General features: G+C 35.7%; 1 protein-coding gene across 6 annotated transcripts in view; it reads left to right on the top strand.

The window, feature by feature from the left end:
• Window positions 1-23,410, top strand: part of LEMD3 (LEM domain containing 3) — a 91,919-nt gene that overhangs the window by 39,104 nt on the left and 29,405 nt on the right. For all 6 annotated transcript variants that reach the window (XR_014081879.1, XR_014081878.1, XM_081588849.1 and 3 more), the window contains exons 4-9: window positions 692-759; window positions 18,918-18,997; window positions 19,084-19,229; window positions 20,337-20,438; window positions 20,547-20,649; window positions 21,309-21,487. Coding sequence is in view for 4 of the 6 variants with exons in the window: in XM_081588849.1 (XP_081444975.1) it covers window positions 692-759; window positions 18,918-18,997; window positions 19,084-19,229; window positions 20,337-20,438; window positions 20,547-20,649; window positions 21,309-21,487 (678 nt within the window). In the remaining 2 variants the exon portion in view is untranslated. The remainder of the gene's footprint in view (window positions 1-691; window positions 760-18,917; window positions 18,998-19,083; window positions 19,230-20,336; window positions 20,439-20,546; window positions 20,650-21,308; window positions 21,488-23,410) is intronic.

Raw genomic sequence — 23,410 nt, 5'->3', positions numbered from 1 at the left:
AACAAAATTGAAGTTCACTGTAAGGATAATTGATATCTCATAACCATAGAGAGCCTGGTGGGGTGAATAAAGCCTTGGATTCTCTTATAAATAGCTATAAGAAAAGGAAAATGTAGTTTTCCAAACTTTTGTGTGTAGTACACCTGATTATAGCTAGAAGCTTCTATCTAATTTCCCTGTTGATCTGTGTTACAATAATTTTTTAAGTTTTGCACATGCCTTGCTAAAAGTAGGCTTAGTAATACTCCAAAATGGACATTTTAATTCAGATTTACTTGAGCTTTTGAATTATTAGCTTTAGTAATAGATGTATAAATTAGCACAATGAATTTTCCCCCTTGAAAAATATATCCATAGAGGTCTTTCTTTGCACCAAGACTATGAATAGGCATCAGTGAGCACTACTTGGTTCTTACCCCTGGCTAACAATTTCATTAGGAATATGAAAGGAAGGTATGTTTCTATGTAGATTGAAATGCATATAAAGGTTGTGGTTTATGTAAAAATACTTGTTTATATTGCCTATTGGAAGTTTTTTCTAGACAATATAAGAGTGTTTATCTTCTTTCTTTACCAATTATAATAATACAATTTATAATTGTGTATTTTATAAAACTGTTTTGATTAATCATATTTGTTTTCTTTTGTTTAACATAGTACTGATTCATAATTAATATGCTAATCTTTTCAGGAGATCATGAATGTGGCAGTTCTAGTCAGAGAACACTTTCTGTCCAAGAGGCAGCTGCATATTTGAAAGTAAGCAGTGAAATTAGAATTTTAATAACTATATTCTTAAAGTTAATATAAATTATTACAATTTATATTTACCATATGATGCATTTGATACTTTTACTGTTAAAACTTTGGGCCTGCTGTTTGGTGTAATGTGACCAGATAGAGAAAGCAGAATTACTAAACTGTTTTGTTTTAAAGCACTCTCTTATGAGAGAATGCGTAGTAGTTTGGAAAGGGTACAAACACCTTTGGTGAGAAAGAAATTGAGATAGGTAAGTGGTACATAAGAAAGCAAGTAAACATCTAACCATTATCATTTATTTCAGTCCTTTTGCCCTGCGATAATTTCATTTCATGGTTCTAAGAGAACTTGCAGATGCATTTTTTTATATGACTGTGAATAATGTTTAGGAAATCTTAAATGAAAGGAAAGGTACTAGAAGGTTAAGATGGAGACGTGTCACTCTGATTGCTAAAGAGGGGAGAGTGGATTTTGAAAATCATACTAGGGAGCTTGATGTTAGTCCAGTTCCATAAAGATGTGAGTACTTGCGGATGGAAATACTAATCCCTAAAAGTTGGCATCCATTCACTGAGAACAAGTCATGTCATACAAACTTCATTGTAATTGTGGTAAAAAACACATAACATGAAATCTACCATAAAGTGCACGGTATTGTTCACTATGTGTACGTCATTGTGCAGCAGATCTCTCACTCAGACTTTTTCATCTTGCATTACTGAATCTCTGTACCCATTGCACAGCAACTCTCCTTTTCCTTCTCCTAGTCCCTAGCCACCACCATACCACTTTCTGCTTCTATGAGCTTGACTATGGTAGATACCTCATATAAATGGAATCATGCAGTATTTGTCTTTCTGTAACTGGCTAATGTCGCTTAACACAATGTCCTCAAAGTTCATTCATATTGTAATAGATGGCAGAATTTCCTTTTTTTTTTTTTAAAGTTGAATAATATTCTACTCTATATACCCTACATTTTCTGTATCCATTGATATGTTGGTGGGCATTTAGCTGTTTCCACTTCTTGAATATTGTGAATAATATTGCAGTGAACATAGAAGATATGCAGATGACACCACCCTTATGGCAGAAAGTGAAGAAGAACTAAAGAGCCTCTTAAGGAAAGTGAAAGAGGAGAGTGAAAAAGTTGGCTTAAAGCTCAACATTCAGAAAACTAAGATCATGGCATCCAGTCCCATCACTTCATGGCAAATAGATGGGGAAACAGTGGAAACAGTGGCTGACTTTATTTTTCTGGGCTCCAAAATCACTGCTGATGGTGATTGCAGCCATGAAATTAAAAGACGCTTACTCCTTGGAAGGAAAGTTATGACCAACCTCGACAGCATATTAAAAAGCAGAGACATTACTTTGTCAACAAAGGTCTATCTAGTCAAGGCTATGGTTTTTCCAGTAGTCAAGTATGGATGTGAGAGTTGGACTCTAAAGAAAGCTGAGTGCTGAAGAATTGATGCTTTTGAACTGTGGTGTTGGAGAAGACTCTTGAGAGTCCCTTGGACTGCAAGGAGATCCAACCAGTCCATCCTAAAGGAGATGAGTCCTGGGTGTTCATTGGAAGGACTGATGTTGAAGCTGAAGCTCCAGTATTTTGGCCACCTGATACGAAGAGCTGACTCATTTGTAAAGACCCTGATGTTGGGAAAGATTGAAGTCAGGAGGAGAAGGGGATGACAGAGGATGAGATGGTTAGATGGCATTACCAACTCGATGGACATGAGTTTGGGTAAACTCCGGGAGTTGGTGATGGACAGGGAGGCCTGGCGTGCTGCGGTTCATAGGGTCGCAAAGAATCGGACACAACTAAGCGACTGAACTGAACTGAACATAGGAGTGCAGATATCTCTTAGATTGTGTTTTCAGTTCTTTTGATAAATACCCAAAAGTGAGATTGCTGGAACATGTAATAGTTCTATTTTTAATTTTTTGATTAACTTCCATACTGATTTTCTTAGTGGCTGCACCATTTTACATTCCCACCAACTGTTTACAATGTGCGTGTGTGCTCAGACACTGTCGTGTCCGACTCTTTACAACCCCGTGAACTGTAGCCTGCCAGGCTCCTCTGTCCATGGGATTCTCTCGGCAAGAATACTGGAGCGGGGTGCCATTTCCTCCTCCAGGGGATCTTCCCAACCCAGGGATCGAACCTGCATCTCTTACATTTCTGCATTGACAGGTGGATTCTTTGCCACTAGTGCCACCTGGGAAGCCCACAGTTTACAGGGATTCCCTTTTCTCCATATCCTTGAATACTTTTGTTTTCTTTTGGTTTTGGTTTGTTTGTTTGTTTTTAATAATGGCCATCCTAAGAGGTGTAAAATGATATCTCACAGTGGTTTTGATTTGCATTTCTCTGACTAGTGATGTCAAGCATCTTTTCATATACCTGTTGAAGTTCCTTATTTATTTTTGGATATTAACCCTTATCAGATGGTTTGTAAATGTTTTCTCCTATTCCACAAATTGCCTTTATACCCTGTTGATTGTTTCCTTTGCTGTGCAGAAGCATTTTAGTTTGATGTAGTCCCACTTGTCTCTTTTTGCTTTGGTTACCTGTGCTTTTGGTGTCATATCCAGAAAATCATTGCCAAATCATAATTTAAAAATCATTACTAAGACCAATGTCATGAAGTATTTCCCTGAATTTTCTTCTAAAAGTTTTATAGTTTTATGTCTTATGTTTAAGTCTTCAATCCATTTTGAGTTGATTTTTGTGTAGTGTATGATAAGGCTTCAGTTTCATTCATTTACATGTGGAAATCCAGTTTTTTCAGTACTGTTTCTTGAAGAAAGTATCCATTTCCTATTGTGTGTTCTTAGCACACTTGTTGAAATCAGTTGACCATTAATGTGAGAGTGTCTCTGTTTTATTCCGTTGGTCTATATATCTGTCTTAATGCCAGCATCATACTGTTTGATTACTGTAACTTTATGATATGCTTTGAAATCAGAAATATGGGGCCTCCACTTTTGTTCTTCTTGCTTAATATTATTTTGGCTATTTGGGATTCTTTGTAGGTCCATATGAATTGTAGTATTGATCTTTCTGTTTCTGGAAAAAAACAAACTACTACTGAGATTTTGATGGGAATTGCATTGAATCTGTAGATTCCTTTGTGTAGTATGGGCATTTTAGCAATATTAAGTCTTCCAGTTCACGAACCCAGGATGCCTTTTCATTTATTTGTGTGTCTTAAAATTTCTTTTAGCAGTACTTTGTAGTTTTTAGTGTGTACGTCTGTTACCTTCTAGATAATGTTTATTCCTAAGTATTTTATTCTTTTTGATGCTTTTTGTAGATGAGATTTTTAAAATTTGCTGGTTGTTCATTTTTATGTATAGAAATGCAACTTCTTTTTGTATGTTGATTTTTTTCTTTTTTGGTCCCACACCTTTGCTGAATTTACTTAAGTTCTAACGTTTTGCTTTTTTTTTATTGGTGGAATTGGTAGGGTCTTCATGTTATCTGCAAACAGATAAAATTTTACTTCTTCATTTTAAATTTGTATGCCATTTATTTTCTTTTCTCACCTAATTGCTCTACTGTATTGAATAGAAATGACAACAGTGGACATCTTTGCCTTATTCCTGGTCTCCGAGGAAAAACCTCAGTTTTTCATGATTAAAAATATATTATTCATCAGCTTTTCATATATGGCCTTTATTGTTTTGAGGTAATTTGCTTCTGTTCCTAGTCTATCAGGTGTTTTTAATCATTTAAGGTGTTGAATTTTGTCAAATGCTCTTTGTGTATTTATTGAAATTATCACATGATTTTTCCTTCTGTTAATGTGATGTATCACATTGATTGGCTTTTGTCTGTTGGACTATCCTTTTATTCTTGGAATAAATCCCACTTTTGATCCTTTTAATATGCTATTTAATTCACTTTGCTAATGTTTTGTTGAGGATTTGTGTCTATATTCATCAGGGATATTGGTCTGTGTTTCCTTTCTTGAAGCATCTTTGATGTCAGAGTAATGCTGGCATCATAAAATGAGTGTGAAAGTGTTCCCTGTTAAGTTTTTTGGAGGACTTTGAGAAGGCTAAATGTTAATTTTTTAACAAATATTTGGCAAAATTCTCCAGTGTAGCCATTGAATCCCAGACTTTTCTTTGTTGGGAGGCTTTTGGTTACTGATTCAGTTTCTGTACTAGCTACAGGTCTGTTCAGATTTTTTTCTCCATTATTTAGTCTTGATAGGTTATATGTTTCTAGGAATTTATCCATTTTTTTCTGTTATCTAGTTTGTTGACAAATAATTGTCCATAGTAGTCTCTTAAAATCCTTTGTATTTCTCTGACATCAATCTTAAAAATCTCTTTCATTTCTCTTTTTAAAAAATTATTCTATTTTTTTGGCTTTGCTGGGTCTTCGTTGCTGCGTGATTTTCTCTAGTTGCAGCGAGCAGGGTCTACTCTTTAGTTTTGGTGTACACGGGCTTCTCATTGCAGTGGCTTCTCATTGCAGAGTGGGCTTCAGTAGTTGCAGCATAAGGGCACAGTAGTTGTGGTGCACTGGCTTAGTTGCTCTGCAGATATGGGATCTTCCTGGTTCAGAGATTGAACCCGTGCATGTCTCCTGCATTGGCAGGTGAATTCTTTACTACTGAGCTAGCAGTAAAGCCCCTTCCTCTTTCATTTCGATTTCATTTCATTTTGATTTTGTTTGAGTCTTCTTTAACTAAGGGTTTGTAAATTTCGATTATCTTTTAAAAAACCACATCTTTGTTTTACTGGGTTTTTTTTTTCTTCTATTTTCTATTTTGTTTTTGCTCTAATTACTGTTGTTTCCTTCTGCTAACTTTGGTCTTAATTTATTCTTTTTCTAGTTCTCTGAGGTGTAGAGATGGGTTATTTGAGATCTTTCTTTTTTAATGTAGGCGTTTACCATTGTGAAATTCTCTGTTAGAACTCCTTTTGCTGTATCCCATAAGAAGCTATTGGGTTTCTTACATCTGAATGTCCATTTCTTTCCCCAGATTGGAAAGTTTTGGTTATTATTTCTTCAAATAAACTTTCTGCTCCTTTCGCTCTTCTCCTTCTGGGACTTCCACAATGTGTGTATTGGTCCAATTGATGATGTTCCGTAAATCCCTTAAGCTTTCTTCACTCTTCTTCATTCTCTTTTCTTCCTCCGACTGGATAATTTTAAATGACTTATCTTTTAGTTCCTTGATTCTTTGTTCTGATGGATTTAAGACTGCTGCTGAACCCATGCTGTGAATTTTTCAATTCAGTTATTGTATTCTTCAGCTCCAGAATTCCTGTTGATTCTTTTTAGTATTTTCTCTCTCTTGATATTCTCATTTTACTTATATGTTGTTTCCCTGAGCTCAGTGAGCATCTTTGTGCCAGTTTACTATGAAATTTTTATTGGATAATTCATATACCTCAGTTTCTTTAGGGTCAGTTTCTGAAGATTTATTTTGTTGTTTTAGTTGGGCCGTGTTTCCTTGTTTCTTTTTGTGTCCCTTGCTACTTTTTTTGGGGATAGTCCATATGAAAACACAGCCACATCTCCCTGTCTTTAAGAACTGCCTTCATGCAGGGGAAGACCTTTACTGGTGAGCTCAGATAGCTGGGGTCTCCTCAAATCTTTATTGTGGACTTGTGGGTGTATATTCCCAACTAGAGAGATTTTGCAGGTTTCTTTTTTTTTTTTTCCAATAATTCCCCTATATATTACAATTATTTTTTAAGTACATAAATTTTTAGTTGGAGTTTCAGTATCAAACTCTCAAAAGTTAATAATAGAATGAGTAGAAAGAAAAGTAGAAGGGTATAGTAGATCTAGAAAGCACTATGAACCAATTCAACATAATTCAGATTTATACAATTTTCACACAACAGTGGGATACAAATTCTATTTAGATTCCCATATATTATAAATCAGGAGACACTGGAACATATCCAGGAACGTAAAACAAAGTACAAAAATTTCATGGTCTGAAGGTGTTGAAATACAGAGTCTGTTCTCTTATCACCGTGGAATTATGTTAGAAATCTATCAAAAGATATTTGAAAATAACCCACGTATTTTCAAGTGCAATGTGACATATACCAAGAGGAATCTTTGACTTAGCCATTGAAAGCCTCAATAAAGTTAGAAGACTGAAAAAGCACAGAGGGTGATTGCAGAGAAGAGAGCATTTAAATGAGAAGTTAATATCAGAATGAGAAATTAATACCAAAGATACTTTAAAAATCCCATGTATTTGGTAATGTCCACTTTTAAATGATGGATGTATCTAAGGAGCCATAACAAGAAAAGAGTTGTGTCCGACTCTTTGCGACCCCATGGACTATAGCCTGCCAGGCTTCTCTGTCCATGGGATTCTCCAGTCAAGAATACTAGAGTAGGTAGCCATTTCCTTCTGCAGGGTGTCTTCCTGATCCAGGGATCAAACCCAGGTCTCCTGCCTTGCAGACAGATTCTTTACCATCTGAGCCACAGGGAAGCCCCACATCAAGGAAAATTAGAAAATATGCATGACAGAATAAAAATGAAAAGAAATTTTATTAGAATCTGTTACATGCAGCTGAAGCTGCTCAGTGCAGCTAAATACAATGTGGGGTCTTGAATGAAGTATGAAAACAAATAGTGGGCACTAATATAAAATTTTGTGAAATTTGAACAAAATCCGTACTTTCAGTTAATAGTCAAACCTACGAGAAAAATGTTCAGGTTTCTTTTTATAGGAGCTTGTGATCTCCTGCTCCCTCTGGTGTCTGCCTGCTGTACTGCGGGTCCTCTGGAGCAACAGCAAGCTGTCCAGCTCTTTTATTTTCAGCAGCCCCCAGGCATCTAGACTATATCAGGTCTCAGTATTTTGAAACAGGTAATACAGAAACCAGTCCTTTGGGTAGCTCCCTGAGAAACTGGAACATTGGACACACATTCCAGCTATTTCTCTCCTCAGGGAGAAATGCAGAGTTGGGGGTTTTCTAACACTTATTTTGCACTGAGTGCAGGCAGGGGCAGTGGCAGGTTAGGGTGTGCTAGTTCATTGCCTTTGTTCTTGGTGGTCCCCAACCTGGTGCCCTTTGACCTATTAGTGCTTAGATTCAAGCATGACAGAACCCCATCCCTCTGGTGGCCCGCAAAAGGTCTGAACATTTAGACAGATACTCCAGTCTCCTCTTTTCCTGCTCAAGGAGAAGCCAGGAGTTGGGAATTTTCTCCCAATCACATTATGCTGTGCCAGGGGCAGGGGCTCCAGTGAGTGAGTGTTACAGATTTTCCTACTTTCATGCAGCTGGTTTTGTACTTGTTTGGGATGTAAGAACTTCTTAACTGGTTTCTGGGTTTCTTATCATACAAAGGGAATTAATCTGTGTATTGTTGAATTTGTGTCTCTAGCAGGGAAGGAGCATCTGGGGCTTTCTATTCAGCTATTTTGCTGATGTCACCCCCTCTTTTTTATTTTTAAATTTAGAATATTGTATAGTTCTTAAGCTTTCAGCAAGGTTTTGGTGGCAATCTCTCATGATTTTTTTGTCAAAAAGAAATATGGACTCAGTTTTTAACTTAATTCATAACTTACATGTAGATACACAAAAGATGTTAAGACAATATAATATGATGAGGAGTAGATGTGATTCAAATTGTAGCACTGGCATGTCGAAGCTTTGCATCTTGGTAAAGTCCCTTTACTTCTCTGTACCTGTGTCTCAGTGTGAAAGTGCGACCGTTGTTATTAATGACTATCTGAGTTGTTGGGAGGACTTACATGAAAGTATAAAGTACCTAGCTCAGTTCCTGATGGTTATACTAACTTCCGATAAATTTTACTTCTTTTTTGTGTGTTTCCTAACTAAACTAGTGTCATTCTGGAGAGAATTTTCTCTAACATGCTGCAGATTTTGTCTGTCAACCTCATTCTCTCCTTCATTTTCAATTGTGGCCTAGATGACAACATTAATGAGAGGTAAACTTGTGAAGAGTGTAGTAGCTAATAGTTTGGATAGCTGAAGGATCAGGATCCAAAAAGGTCTAAATAAGGAGGGCTTATAATTACTAGGCTCTGTCTTAAAGAGTGGAAGAATTGCTAGTTGAATTATGCAGGTGAAGGCAAAGATAGGATTGGATTGAGTAGGCTAAAGGGAACATAGAGTCAAATAGTCCAGGAAAAGGGCAGAACATATGGGAATCCAAAGCCAGCAAGTGAAAGTGTTTTTACTTTTTAGCAGTAGGAAAAACTGATCCCAACCAATGACTCCCTCCTGGTTTCCCCCCCTTTTCCCCCCAGTTGACTCTCTCTTGGCTTGGTTTGTGGCTTGGGCTTCCCTTGTGGCTCAGCTGGTAAAGAATCTGCCCTGCAATGTGGGAGACCTGGGTTCAGTTCCTGGGTTGGGAAGATCCCCTGGTGAAGGGAAAGGCTACCCACTCCAGTATTCTGGCCTGGAGAATTCCATGGACTCTGCAGTCCATGGGGTCGCAAAGAGTCGGACATGTCTGAGCAACTTTCACTTCACTTGACTCTCTCAGAGTGGTAACGGCACGGATATCAGATATGTGCTATCATTGGTCATAAATTCCTGGGATAGGATTAAGTTACTTTTCACAAGAACCCTGAGATTCTTTAAATCTACTGAATTGTGTTCGAAGGAAGGACTAAATGGATGGGATAGAGCTTGGGAACAGGATAAGGCTTCATCGGTAGTTAAGTTGGAGCTGGAGGAGTCAGGGTTTGGTGTGGAAAGGTGATTAACTGCATCTTTTCCCCCTCCCTAGCCATTTGACTGGATAAAGGTACAAAGAAGGGACACAGAACCAGAGTTGGGACGAGTTGAAATCTAAGCCAGGCAGCAGTGGGTACAAAAGATTAGTTCTATTAAAATCTGGCACCAAAGAAGTTACTAGAAGCACCCCTTCATGAGTTGAGTAGGGAACTGTCTGTATTGAGTTTTGTTTTTTTTAATGATGATAGTGAATTCCAGTCTTAAAAGATCTTCGTATCTTTTCTCTGGAACTGTTTCATGTTTCAGATTAGGTTTTGCCTTTTTAAAAAAGAAATTTAGTAGAACATATAATGTGTATTTTTACAAAAAAGATTTTGGATTAATGGCACCCCACTCCAGTACTCTTGCCTGGAAAAATCCCATGGACGGAGGAGCCTGGTAGGCTACAGTGCATGGGGTCGCTAAGAGTCGGACACAACTGAGCGACTTCACTTTCACTTTACCCTTTCATGCACTGGAGAAGGAAATGGCAACCCACTCCAGTATTCTTGCCTGGAGAATCCTAGGGACGGCAGAGCCTGGTGGGCTGCCGTCTATGGGGTCGCACAGAGTCGGACACGACTGAAGCGACTTAGCAGCAGCAGCAGCAGCATAATGTGTATTTTTACAAAAGATTTTGGATTAATTTCTTAGTTAAATGAAGTTACTTTATGTAGATAATATCCTTTTTGTTATACATTTAGGGGTGTGTGTGTGTGTGTGTGTGTGTGTGTGTGTGTGTGTGTGTGCTTTTTGAAGTTTCATTTTCAGGTTTTCAGTTGCTGTGAAATCTGATATGACTTGTTATCACCAAAGATGCAGTTTGGACTGCTACTAAACGAAAAACCTTAAACAGGAATTTTTCTAAAAAAAATAAAGTTTTATGGTCTAGGTAAAAGCTTAGGTGCTGATTTTAATAAGGCTTTTTTTTTTTTTAACATAACATTACCCCATGCTTATGATTTAACTCATATAGAAAATAAAAGGAAAACTGCATTTCAGATTGGCCACCTAAAGTTAGCCACTCATTTTGGTCCATGTTTCTTTAGTCTTACATTTCCCCCCTGAAATTAGTATCAGTATAAATATTATAAATACTGATATTTTTTCCTTAAAGTTGTTAGCATTTTCCCATGTCATTGTTCAGGCTTTTAAAAACTGTTCCTTTTTATTACTGAATAATATTTCTTTACATGTTTTTATTGTCCTGGGTTGTGGGATTTCAGTATTATGAAAGCACGCTAATTTTGCATTATAGTATTTGATTTTGTGATTATTTCCTTAGGAAATAGTCCTAGAAAGGAAATCACTTGTTCAAAGAACTTTTGTTAATACTTTTGAAATATGTTGCCAAATTACTTTCTAACTTATAATGGTAATTTTAGCACAACCTATTTTATTTTACCCAAGTACTAACATAAATATGGAAGAATCCTACTATTCTGGTATCAAACAATGACGACCACATGTATATTGTAGGCTTTGTGCTTGTGGAGAGAGAGCTATTGTACCTTTTATGTGCTTGTACCGTGGTTTTACCTGCAACACAATTAAGCTTTTGCATTCAGGAATAAATGAGCTAGAGAATGTGTAGAACTCCTATACTGTAAGCTAATTTTTCCCCAGCGTCTGGTGCATTTTAAGTAAATGTTTGATGGAGTAAAAGGAATGAATTGTTTAGTTGCTAAGTCATCTCCAACTCTTTTGTGACCCCATGGATCGTAGCCCACCAGGGTTCTCTGTCCATGGAATTTCCCAGTCAAAAATGCTGGAGTGGATTGTCATTTCCTTCTCCAGGGGATCTTCCCGACCCAGGGATTAAACCTAGGTCTCCTGCACTGGCAGGTAGATTCTTGACCACCGAGCCACCAGGGAAGCCCAAAATGAGTGAATAAGCCTCAGTAAACTTTTTTCACTTTGAGTCTTTACATTCCATTTTTTTTATTTCTCCCACTTTCTCCTTCAAAGAAAATTTAAATAAATGTGACAATTAATTTAAATAACTTTAACATTTTTTTCTTACTCCTACAGTGTTTTTCTTGGGCTTTTTATTCATCATTTTTGAGGTTGAAATCTAGTTTTGAGTTGTGAAAAGTTAAGAGGTCCCTCTGGTGGAACATTTAGGAAATACATGGCACTATATCTTCATGAAAAGACGTAGATGCAAAGTTAAATGATAGGAGCTTTGTATGATAGCATAGCAATAGAATGATGAAATGAATGGTGGTTCATTTCCTAGGTCACTTTTAAGACCTGTTTAATTTTAAACACAATATGTTTCAAGATTTGTGAAAAATATAATAGAAAAGAAGATTGCAAATATGCCAAATTATGGGCTGAATAAATTTTTATGGACTAACTTGGAATGTTAATCACTGTTAATAAGATTGTGTCTTTGTGGAAAAATAAGTATCATAAAAAATGGAATGAATTAGTACCTTTCATAATAGTTATAGTATTTCAAGTATAATTTGTCTTGGTACTTTCTGTATGCTACCTTTGATTTCACAGTGATGCAACAAGGTAGGTGGTTTCAGACTCACCTTTATAGAGAAAATAAAGTTCAGAGGGGTTTAATAACTAGGTCATCCAGCTAGTAAGAGATGGAACTGTGAATAGAATCAAAATATCTGCTCTTTTCACTATACTATTGTGCCTCTTAGATGGAATAGCTGAGTTTATAACCCATACCCTCATATTGAGTGATCAAGAGACTGACCCTGAATAGGGTTGAGAATCTGAAGAAGTGAACAAAGTATATGCATCTGCCTACATGACTTATTTTTTCTTAGTATCCTCTTGTGGTTATACATACAGCAATTCAGTAGTGGAGTCATGATCTGATTCCAGGCCTCTTGGATTCTAAAGACCATATTCTTTGCGTTATTCCTGGAAGTAAAAGATCAACTTTCCACTGAAACATTAAGAGCTAAATCATACTCACTGTTGATTTCTGTGTGTCATATTTTTCGTAATTTAAAGGTAGCATCTAATGTGTATTGTTTAGCTGCCAAGTCATGTCTGACTCTTTTGAGACTCCATGAACTATAGCCCAATAGGCTCCTCTGTCCATGGGATCTTCCAGGCAAGAATACTGGAGTGGGTTGCCATTTCCTTCTCCAGGCTATCTTTCCAATGCAGAGATTGAACCTGTGGCTCCTGCTGCGTCTCCCTTCATTGCAGGCAGATTCTTTACCACTGAGCCACCAGAATATTCACTAAAGCCACATAGCTATTATTGTCATGCAAATTATCCATTTGTGAACTTTATCCGGTAAATTTTTAATGTTGGCTTGACTTTTCCCTGTACCACTGTCTTTTCCCCTCCATACATTTTGTTGCTTTCTGTAATGAACTGAATCTTTTACATGAAGCAGTATTATTTTTGTGCTTTGAAACTGTAATCCAAGTTCAAAGCATCTGATATGGGTTTTTAAATTACAGATTTCAGCTAGTTATTTTGAAAATAAGGTAAATTTGTAATTGGGAGTCAATTACAGTGTATTAAAATAGATTTAATTTGTTAAGGATTTGGGAAAACTCCCTTTCAATTTAGAAAGATTTCTGTGATACTGTCAGCAGTGTGTTAGCTGAGCTGTTGCTTATAAATAAATAGTAACAAGTAATTATGTTAATAATAGACCTACTTTAAAAATTAAAAACTTGGTTTCCTCCTGAGTTTTGTCATCAGTTATTTGAAAATGGGTGTTTTATGATACAGGAATGCCTTACCTCAAGGATTGGCAAACTGCAGCTCATGAGCCTGGTTTTGTATGGCCTGCTGAGGTTTTAACAATATTTTCGAAGGTTGCATTAAAAATATGTAAGTGACAGAGACCAGAAGTGTATATGTTGCAAAGCTTAAAATATTTACTACCTGCCCTTTGCCGAAAAAATTGGCTTACCCCGTACATTACAGCTTTCCAGGTGGCTCCAAAAAGTGAATAAAGCACTTCAGACTTAAAATCAGGTAGATACTGTATGCTACAGTGTTAGCATGAACTGTTTAATTGGCATTTGCCAGAAAAAAATTCAACTTTTACTTCTACAAAAATTCCATTTTATGATACAATAGAACTCCACGTACTATGTCAAATATTTGTGGAAGTAATGGCTTATTTAAGAACTCTAAACTCTGTTAAATCTTTCATGAAAGTTTTAAATAAATTATCATTTTTTTTTAAATGTGTATTCATAAAGGAACACTCCATGGTTCTATTGTATTCCAGGTAGTGGTTGGATATCGAGGGGCTTTTACATCGGAAAGGAGAACAGAAAATGGAAAAATAACAAGATACCTTTTTCTGTTCTCCTACTGTTTTATAACTGTAAGTGTTAAGCTCTTTGTTCTTCCACATATTTAACTTATTAGAGTTGCTGTCCTTGTTAATTTGAACCATTATGTTTTTAAGGATAATTAATGAGGGCAGTCATACTATTTATAATCTTTAGCCTCCATTTTTATATTTAAATTACACAGCAAGCAAACTTGGAAATTGATTTATTTTTGCATTACTTGAAATATGTTTATAGTCTAATTTTTCAAGTTATGTATAGTAATGAAAAAAGTCATAAAATACTGCATACTGCATTGAATAGAAACTGAAAAATGTATATGTAAATACAAGTTAAATACAATGTATATATTTCATTGATTTTTAAAATATCCACATCTTTCAAGGGTGGTATCTTGTTTGTGTCTTTGAAGGATAGTCTTTGAAAGGAACTAAATGAGTACAAAATCCTTTTCAAAAACCAATATATTACAAACAGGAATTAACACAAGGTCTTCAGCTCTGTGTTAGTTCAGTTCAGTCACTCCATTGTGTCCAACTCTTTGTGACCCCATAGACTGCAGCACGCCAGGCCTCCCTGTCCATCACCAACTCCCAGCGTTTACTCAAACTCATGTCCATTGAGTCGGTGATGCCATCCAACCATCTCATCCTCTGTTGTCCCCTTCTCCCACCTTCAATCTTTCCCAGCATCAGAGTCTTTTCAAATGAGTCAGTTCTTTGCATCATGTGGCCAAAGTATTGGAGTTTCAGCATCATTCCTCCCAGTGAATATTCAGGACTCATTTCCTTTAGGATGGACTGGTTGGATCTCCTTGCAGTCCAAGGGACTCTCAAGAGTCTTCTCCAACACCACAGTTCAAAAGCATCAATTCTTCAGTGCTCAGTTTTCTTTATAGTCCAACTCTCCCATACATAACTACTGGAAAAACCATAGCGTTGACTAGATGGACCTTTGTTGGCAAAGTAATGTCTCTGCTTTTTAATATGCATCTAGGTTGGTCATGACTTTACTTCCAAGGAGCAAGCGTCTTTTAATTTCATGGCTGCAATCACCATCTGCAGTGATTTTGGAGCCCAGAAAAATAAAGTCTGTCATTGTTTCCATTGTTTCCCCATCTATTTACCATGAAGTGATGGGACTCTCTGCCATGATCTTAGTTTTCTGAATGTTGAATTTTATGCCAACTTTTTCACTCTCCTCTTTCACTTTCCTCAAGAGGCTCTTTAGTTCTTCTTCACTTTCTGCCATAAGGGTGGTGTCATCTGCATATCTGAGGTTATTGATATTTCTCCCAGCAATCTTGATTCCAGCTTGTGCTTCCTTCAGTCCAGCGTTTCCCATGATGTACTCTGCATATAAGTGAAATAAGCAGGGTGACAATATACAGCCTTGACATACTCCTTTCCTGATTTGGAACCGGTTTGTTGTTCCATGTCCAGTTCTAACTGTTGCTTCTTGACCTGCATACAGATTTCTCAGGAGGCAGGCAGGTCAGGTGGTCTGGTATTCCCATCTCTTTCAGAATTGTCCACAGTTTATTGTGATCCACACAGTCAAAGGCTTTGGCATAGTCAATAAAGGAGAAATAGATGTTTTTCTGGAACTCTCTTGCTTTTTCAGTGATCCACAGATATTGGCAATTTGATCTCTGGCTCCTCTGCCTTTTCTAAATCCGACTTGAAGATCTAGAAGTTCACGGTTCATGTACTGTTGAAGCCTGGCTTGGAGAATTTTGAGCGTTACATTACTAGCCTGTGAGATGAGTCCAGTTGTGTGGTAGTTTGAGCATTCTTTGGCATTGCGTTTCTTTGGGATTGGAATGAAAACTGACCTTTTCCAGTCCTGTGGCCACCGTTGAGTTTTCCCAATTTGCTGGCATATTGAGTGCAGCACTTCCACAGCATCATCTTTTAGGATTTGAAATAGCTCAACTGGAATTCCATCACCTCCACTAGCTTTGTTCATAGGGATGCTTCCTAAGGCCCACTTGACTTCCCATTCCAGGATGTCTGGCTGTAGGTGAGTGATCACACCATCATGATTATCCGGGTCGTGAAGATCTTTTTTGTGCAGTTCTTCTGTGTATTGTTGCCATCTCTTCTTAATATCTTCTGCTTCTGTTAGGTCCGTGTGATTTCTCTCCTTTATTGTGCCCATCTTTGCATGAAATGTTCCCTTGGTATCTCTAATTTTCTTAAAGAGATCTCTAGTCTTTCCCATATTAATATTGTTGTATGGGGTTTTCAAAATCTTGTATTGCTTGTGCTGTATCTAATCCTGATCAATGCAATATAACCAGGAGTATGTTCTCTTGATGTTTATCCTAGCTTTAATCTTCTCTAATTTAGAGTAAGTGACTATGAGTTCTGTTTGATTTTTAGTTATATGCAAAGTGATTTCTAGTGTCTACTTACAACAATTAAACAGTAATTAATGGGAGGGAGGAACCAAAAGGGAGGGGATATGTGTATACCTGTGGCTGATTCATATCGAGGTTGACAGAAAACAACAAAATTCTGTAAAGCAATTATCCTTCAATAAAAAAAAAATTAAAAACAGAAATTGCCTGAAATTATCTTGTATAATTGCATAACTTTTTGAAGCAATACTAAATAAAATTTACTTTTTCTTATTTTCTAGTTCTTATTTATATGAGTATATATCTTTCATAGTTAGGAATAGTTGAATGCTGTGTTTTACTTTTTAAAGTATATAGCTATTTAGCTCTCATCATGATTATTTCTAATTTCATAATATCCAACAGAAGTGATCTCATATATAAATCATCTTTTAATAATTAAATGCTAACATTGACTACAAATTTTTTGGTATTTATAAATAATGCTGAAATTATCACACTTATAAAAAAATAGCTTTAGCATCTGAAAATCCTGGCAGTAGTTACACATAAGTAATGATGCCTAGCAAGATTAGTTTTGCTTCATAAAATATTTATTATACTTTCAAATTTGATATATTAAAATAACATTAGAAAGTAAACTGATCAAATGAGAACATTGTAATTTCCAATGCTATTGAAGAATCCGTTGTTAAAATGCAGTAGCTATTACATATAAACATTTTTAAAGAATTTTATAAAGTGACTTCTTGTTTCTACTTTTAGAAATTCATTTTTTCGCACTTCCAAAAGTATGTAAAGGCATACTTTTGAATAGAATACAAGTTCCATGAGCTTGGAGAATTTTGGCTTTTTGCTTAGTGCTACATTTCTAGGTCCTAGAACAGTACCTGGCACATAGTGGGCCCGCAGTAAATATTTTGAATGAACGGATTTTTTACAGTATTATTTGTTATACTAAAATAATTGCAGCCATTTCATGTTCATTAGTAAGAGGGTGATGGTGTGAAATAACCACACAATGGAGTACTATCGTGCTGGAAAAAATTGGAGTTGTTCCATGAATACTTATACTGATATACATTGACAACACCAGTTCATTCTGTGAAAAAAGCAAGTAGAAAAACAGTGTGTATAATACAACACCACTTTCATATTTAATGTTTTGATTTAAAAAATACATAATCCACTTATGCATAGCACTTCTTAAACTTTCTGGTTTCAGGATCCTCTTGTCCTAAAATTACTGATGATCCTAAATGGCATTTGTTTGTAGAATATATATGTATGTATTTATTTATTTAGATATATATTTGCCGTATTAGAAATTAAAGCAGCATTTTGAAATTTACTTATTCATTTAACATAATAACTTATTACATGTTAGCATAAATAGTGTGTTTTAGGAAAAATACTATTTTCCAAAGTAAAAACATTTAGTGAGAAGTGGCATTGGTTTACATTTTTGCAAATCTCTTAAATGTCCAGCTTAATAAAAGACAACTGACTTCTCATATCTGCTTCAGTGTTCAATCTATTGTGATGCTGTTTTGGTTGAAGTACATCACGAAAATCTAGCCTCACACAGATAGGTAGTCAAAACAGGGAAAAGTAGTTTAATTCTCAAGTCAGATAGACTACTCTTCTTTCATACAGCATCAAAACTCTACAAGTAGTAGATTCCTAAAGATTAGTGTACTATAGAATTTAAAACCAGGACAGTGAACTTTTCATACTCATACTTTTCATCCTAAGGCCTTTTGTCTGTCTTGTGGTTAGAATGGATCTTTTACCTATGCAAGATTTTATAGCTTATGATTGGTCATTTGGAAAATATTGGGTCACTAGTTATTTGTATCTTCCAAATGTTGACACATTTTAATATGCTATACTCTAAAGTCACATTTGTGAATATCACAGCACAGTCTTGTTTCAAAAGTTTTTAAGCACTGTGAAATTGTTAAGCTCATAATAATGGATGCAAGTTATTTAAAATTCTGCTTTTCACTTCATTTGAAAGCTTTAATTTTATCGTGAATAACACAATCAGTTGTTTCTCTGAAAGTGATGGGCATACTTCATTCACTTGTTGAGAAAATGGCTGTGAAACCAAGTCTAAGTAATTTGTCATTTTGTTCAGCTACAAATAGTGTTCCATTAAAAAGAAAAAGTGACTAATTCACTCTTAATCATGATGATACTTGAAAAGCAATTTTTAAAAAAAAATTAAATTTATTTTTTAAATAAAAAATGAAAAAGCATAGCAAAATGTTAACAGTGGTTATCTTAGGGTGGTGGGGAAATGGTGACTTTTTTCTTTTATTTCTTTTCATTTTTCTGTATTGAATAATTGGAGGAGGCAATGGCACCCCACTCCAGTACTTTTGCCTGGAAAATCCCATGGACGGAGGGGCCTGGTGGGCTGCAGTCCATGGGGTCGCTAAGGGTCGGACACGACTGAGTGACTTCACTTTCACTTTTCACTTTCATGCATTGGAGAAGGAAATGGCAACCCACTCCAGTGTTCTTGCCTGGAGAATCCCAGGGACGGGGGAGCCTGGTGGGCTGCTGTCTATGGGGTCGCACAGAGTCGGACACGACTAAAGCGAGTTAGCAGTAGCAGTATTGAATAATATATTTTTATTATATAGTTTAAAGTGTTACATAAGGTATGTTATTTATAGGGCAGCTTACACATAAAATCAAGTGAGTGTGAATTGCTAAGGTTATTTTCTTTATTTTTCTTATTAGGATTTAGGTCCTGAATATGAAGATATATTTAACATCTCATTACAGTGGATTTTTGAAAATGGAAAAGATGTTGGAATAAGGTAAAGGATTTGGTTTCTACTTTGTCTATTTTGTAGTCTAAGCAATGATTTTGACTCAAAATTCTCCCTTAATTATTTTTGCATAGGTGTGTTGGTTATGGCCCTGAGGAAGAATTGACAGATATAGTTGATGTTCAGTTTTTACAATCTACAAGACCACAGATGTCCTTCTGGTGTCGTTTTCGACGTGCTTTTGTCACTGTCACCCACAGGTTGTTGTTGTTATGCTTAGGTAAGTTGTGAGAATGAGAAAGATACATTGTAGTCTAGATTTTTGCATCTGTATTTCACCAAATGCCAGGGTTGAGAATATACTTCTGTAATAGTTGTCATTATAAATCACATCCAGAAGTCTTCACTAAGATATGATAATATTGAGGGTTTTTATAATGTCAGTTGGCTTCTCCAGTGGCTCTGATGGTAAAGAATGCTTGCAGTACAGGAGACCCAGGTTCGATCCCTGGGTTGAAAAATCTCCTGGAAAAGGAAATGGCAACCCACTGCAGTATTCTTGCCTGGGAAATCCCATAGACAGAGGAGCCTGGTGGGCTACAGTCCATTGGGTTGCAAGGAGTCGGACACGACTGAAGGGACTAACACACACAATGTCAGTATCAATCTAAGGGCTTAGGAAACAGTGCTATGAGAGAACTAGGAATCAGACTTTGTCATATGAATGTCACAGAAAAAGCAAATACAGTGCATAGATAGAAATCCACTTTAGGAAATAGAGCAGGAAGATACAAAAAGTAGCTTATTTTTCAAATACTGGGTTAGAAATTAACTTTTTAAAAATTGTTTTTAATTTTAAAAATATTATTTATCCAAATTAAAATTTTCATTCAGACCTCCTAATTTTATGTGACTATTAGAAATTTCTTCTCTTTTCTACCTAAGTCCTTTAAAAATAATTTAGTTTACTTAGAATTAAATGTTTACAGTCTCATAAGACTCACTTTTGTAGTAGCTGAATGCTGCAAAGAAAAAGGCTTGTGAAGCATGTTACTTTATATTCAAAAAACAAAAAAATGGAATTTAAATGTTCAGTTGTCAACCTAAAGAAGAAATGTTTTTTTCTGGAAAGATTAAGTGACACACTGGGAAATGTTTAATTTATGCTTAATTTTATTATGTACCTAAATCAAACCACTGTCTGAAGACTTATTCTACTATCCCATTATGGCAGTTAAAATAATCACTGTAGAAACTGTCAAAATGGCTTTTTTTTCTCTACTTTGTTATACCGGATTTAACAACTGACAGTTGTTTCAGGTTGCAACAAATATTACTGAATGCCACTGATCACAATTTTAAAACACAATATATGTAAATATTACAGGTGTAGTGATGGTTTGTGTCGTTCTGCGTTACATGAAATATCGCTGGACAAAAGAGGAAGAGGAAACAAGGCAGATGTATGATATGGTGGTAAAGATTATAGGTACAGTATTTGTAAAAATCTAAACTATTTCTAGAATAGTCATCATGTGATAAATTGCATGGTGTCCAATAGTTGCTTTCTTTATAAATTTGTTTGATTTACTTTCAGATGTTTTACGAAGTCATAATGAAGCTTGCCAGGAAAATAAAGATTTACAGCCTTACATGCCTATTCCCCATGTGCGAGATTCTTTAATACAGCCTCATGACAGGTGTGTTCAAAACATTATGAGTTGAAGTAAATCAGAATGTTACCTTCTGCAGTCATGAAAATTACATTGAGAGTTATGACCCTTCTTAACAATAGCTGTTATACCATACAGGTGTCTTTTTGTACTTGAAACTCTTTTCTAAGCTTTCATCTATTATCGGCCTGATTTTAAGTGGCGTAATAGACAACTGGATTTCTAAGCACAGTTTCCTTACTTTTTAAAAGTCTCTACCTTATTTCCTTCAATTACATCCTGATAAATAAACAGAGACAGACAGTAGCCAGTGATGTTTTACTAATGTTTTAAAATACTTCATTTCGTTGTTAATGAAGCTTTTTAAATAAAAGAATTCAACAACAACTTCTTGAAAATAAAAGATGATGTCACATCCTAAAGCAGCGTTCTTACCTTAGCAACACATTAGAATCATCAGTAGAGCTTTTGAGAGGGGAAAATACCAATGCATTGTTCCACCTCTGGACATCCAAATATAGTAAATCTGAGGGGAGTTTCAGGCACCTTAATCTTTTTGGAAAAAACTGCATAAGCGTTGATAAGAATAGCCCTAATGAAGAATAACAACTACTACCTTCAATTACTAATATTTGAAAAAGATGACAAAGATGATAGTAAATTTGTCATTTTCCTTCAAATGATAGGAAGAAAATGAAGAAAGTCTGGGATAGAGCTGTTGACTTCCTTGCTGCTAATGAGTCTAGAGTTCGCACAGAAACACGAAGAGTAGGTGGTGCAGACTTTCTAGTTTGGCGGTGGATCCAGCCTTCTGCCTCTTGTGACAAAATATTAGTAATACCTTCTAAAGTGTGGCAAGGTCAAGGTATGTATGCTTAAACAACAAAAAATATAGATAATTTTTTTAAATATAAAATTCTTATGTGTTTAAAATAGTACAACTGAAAGATATATGATGGCAAAGCTCCCTTCCAGCCCCATCCGGTAGAAGGAATCAGTGTTAGCTTCTTACTGCCCTCCCACTTTTCTGTGTGCTAATACAAATAATACGGTTTGTCTTCACAGTGATATAGTACTAAATACATTACTTTGATTTTTTTCTTTTTCACCTACTAAAAGCAACCTAGTATTAAAGATCTAACTGCATTCTTTTCCCCTGATATTTTTTGTGCAGATAATTTGTAATAAATAATTTATATATATTTTATTTATATATACATATTTATATATGCACAAGTATATATTTATATATACACATTTATTTTATATTTAAAACATATGTAAGTGAAATCATAACTTTTTAACTTCTCTTTTTTTGTATTTTTGCTTGCCTTTTTCATTAAGAGTCTTTCACCAATGAGATACTCGCATATCGCATGCCAAGTCACTTTTGTGGGTGTCTTTCCATATTTTTCTTAATGTTTGTATAGCTGCAAAAACAGATATAAGTTTATAGGAGGATTTGGTGTTTGGTTGCCTATGTACCCAAACCTCTACAAGTAACAACTGTTACCACATTTGAATTTTTTGTATCTTAATGGTTAATTGCAAAAAGAAATCTCATGGCTAATTTAATTTGTATTTCAGAACTAGTAGTGAGTTGAGTTTCTTTTAATCTTGTTGGATAGAAAGCATATTTATCAATACTTGCTAAACGTAGACTGTATGGGAAAAGTAGGTTAATTGTTTTGAAATTGAAATAAAATCCAATCTCTCCCTTTTTTCTCTAACTGAGTTTCACTTTCAAAGACCTTGAATAATAGGTTCCATAATCGTGGCATAAAAATGAAGCTTTTTTGCCAAGGTGACACTAAACCATTAACTATTTGCTTTAAAGGATGCATGCTGGGGAATTCCCTAGTGGCCTAATGGTTAGCATTTCAGGCTTTCACTGCCATGGTCCAGGATCAGTCCCTGGTCAGTGAAGTGAGATATCCCACAACCGAGTGTTGTGGCTAAATAACAAAGTGGTGCATGTCTGAAGAGTTGATATAATAGTTACAGTAGTCTTTTGAGTTCGCTACCACTGCAGGCTATTGTCATTTAATGGTACTTTCCCCAAGTAACTGTTAAATAATCAACCTTACTGAATTTTTAGTTGTTTCTAAATAGTACTTAAATATGAAATGGATGATAATATTAGTATGTCTAAAGGTATTTTAAAGCACCAGTTAAAAATTAAACACTATCTGCTGGGAAGCACAAGAATTGTTTATGCTTCTGACAAATGTCATGTTTGGAATAAATAGCATTCATTTGAAGGACCCAAAGGTAGTTCCTGAGGTATTTAAAATGTATCATTCAGTAGCTACTGTATCTTTACATAGCCATGGGAATTAGAGTTTAGTTAGAGAGATCAATCAGTTTGATCTTTTGGACTACTTTCTGACTAGAATTGGCCAGGGATAGTTTCTTCCAGGTCTTTTATTTTCTGGAGTCTTGGGTCTAGGCTAAGATAAGGTGATATGAATGTTTCTGTTTTCTCTGGTTGAACCCCTGCTAACCCAGGTCATTATTAGAATTTCAAGGAAGTCAGATGGTCTTCAGCTAAAAGGTCATCTAAGAACAGAATCTATATACTGCTAGAGAAGTTCAGAAGGTACTAGAGGTTCACAGACCTTCTTGATGTGAGATTTGGCAAAGATTTTTCATATCTAGTGACTATACCTCCATCCCATGTCAAACACTGTTCGAATATTCATACTCCAGATGTTTCTTATTACCGACACTTCTGAAATCTTTTAATTGATAACACTCTGGTTTTTGTCATGAACTCATCCTTTCAACC

The sequence above is a fragment of the Giraffa tippelskirchi genome, chromosome 4, assembly GCF_054371585.1.
Source record: "Giraffa tippelskirchi isolate mGirTip1 chromosome 4, T2T-mGirTip1v1.2.pri, whole genome shotgun sequence".
NCBI lineage: Eukaryota > Metazoa > Chordata > Mammalia > Artiodactyla > Giraffidae > Giraffa > Giraffa tippelskirchi.
Note: the sequence above shows the minus strand (reverse complement) of the source record. Positions and strands in the feature narration are given on the sequence as shown.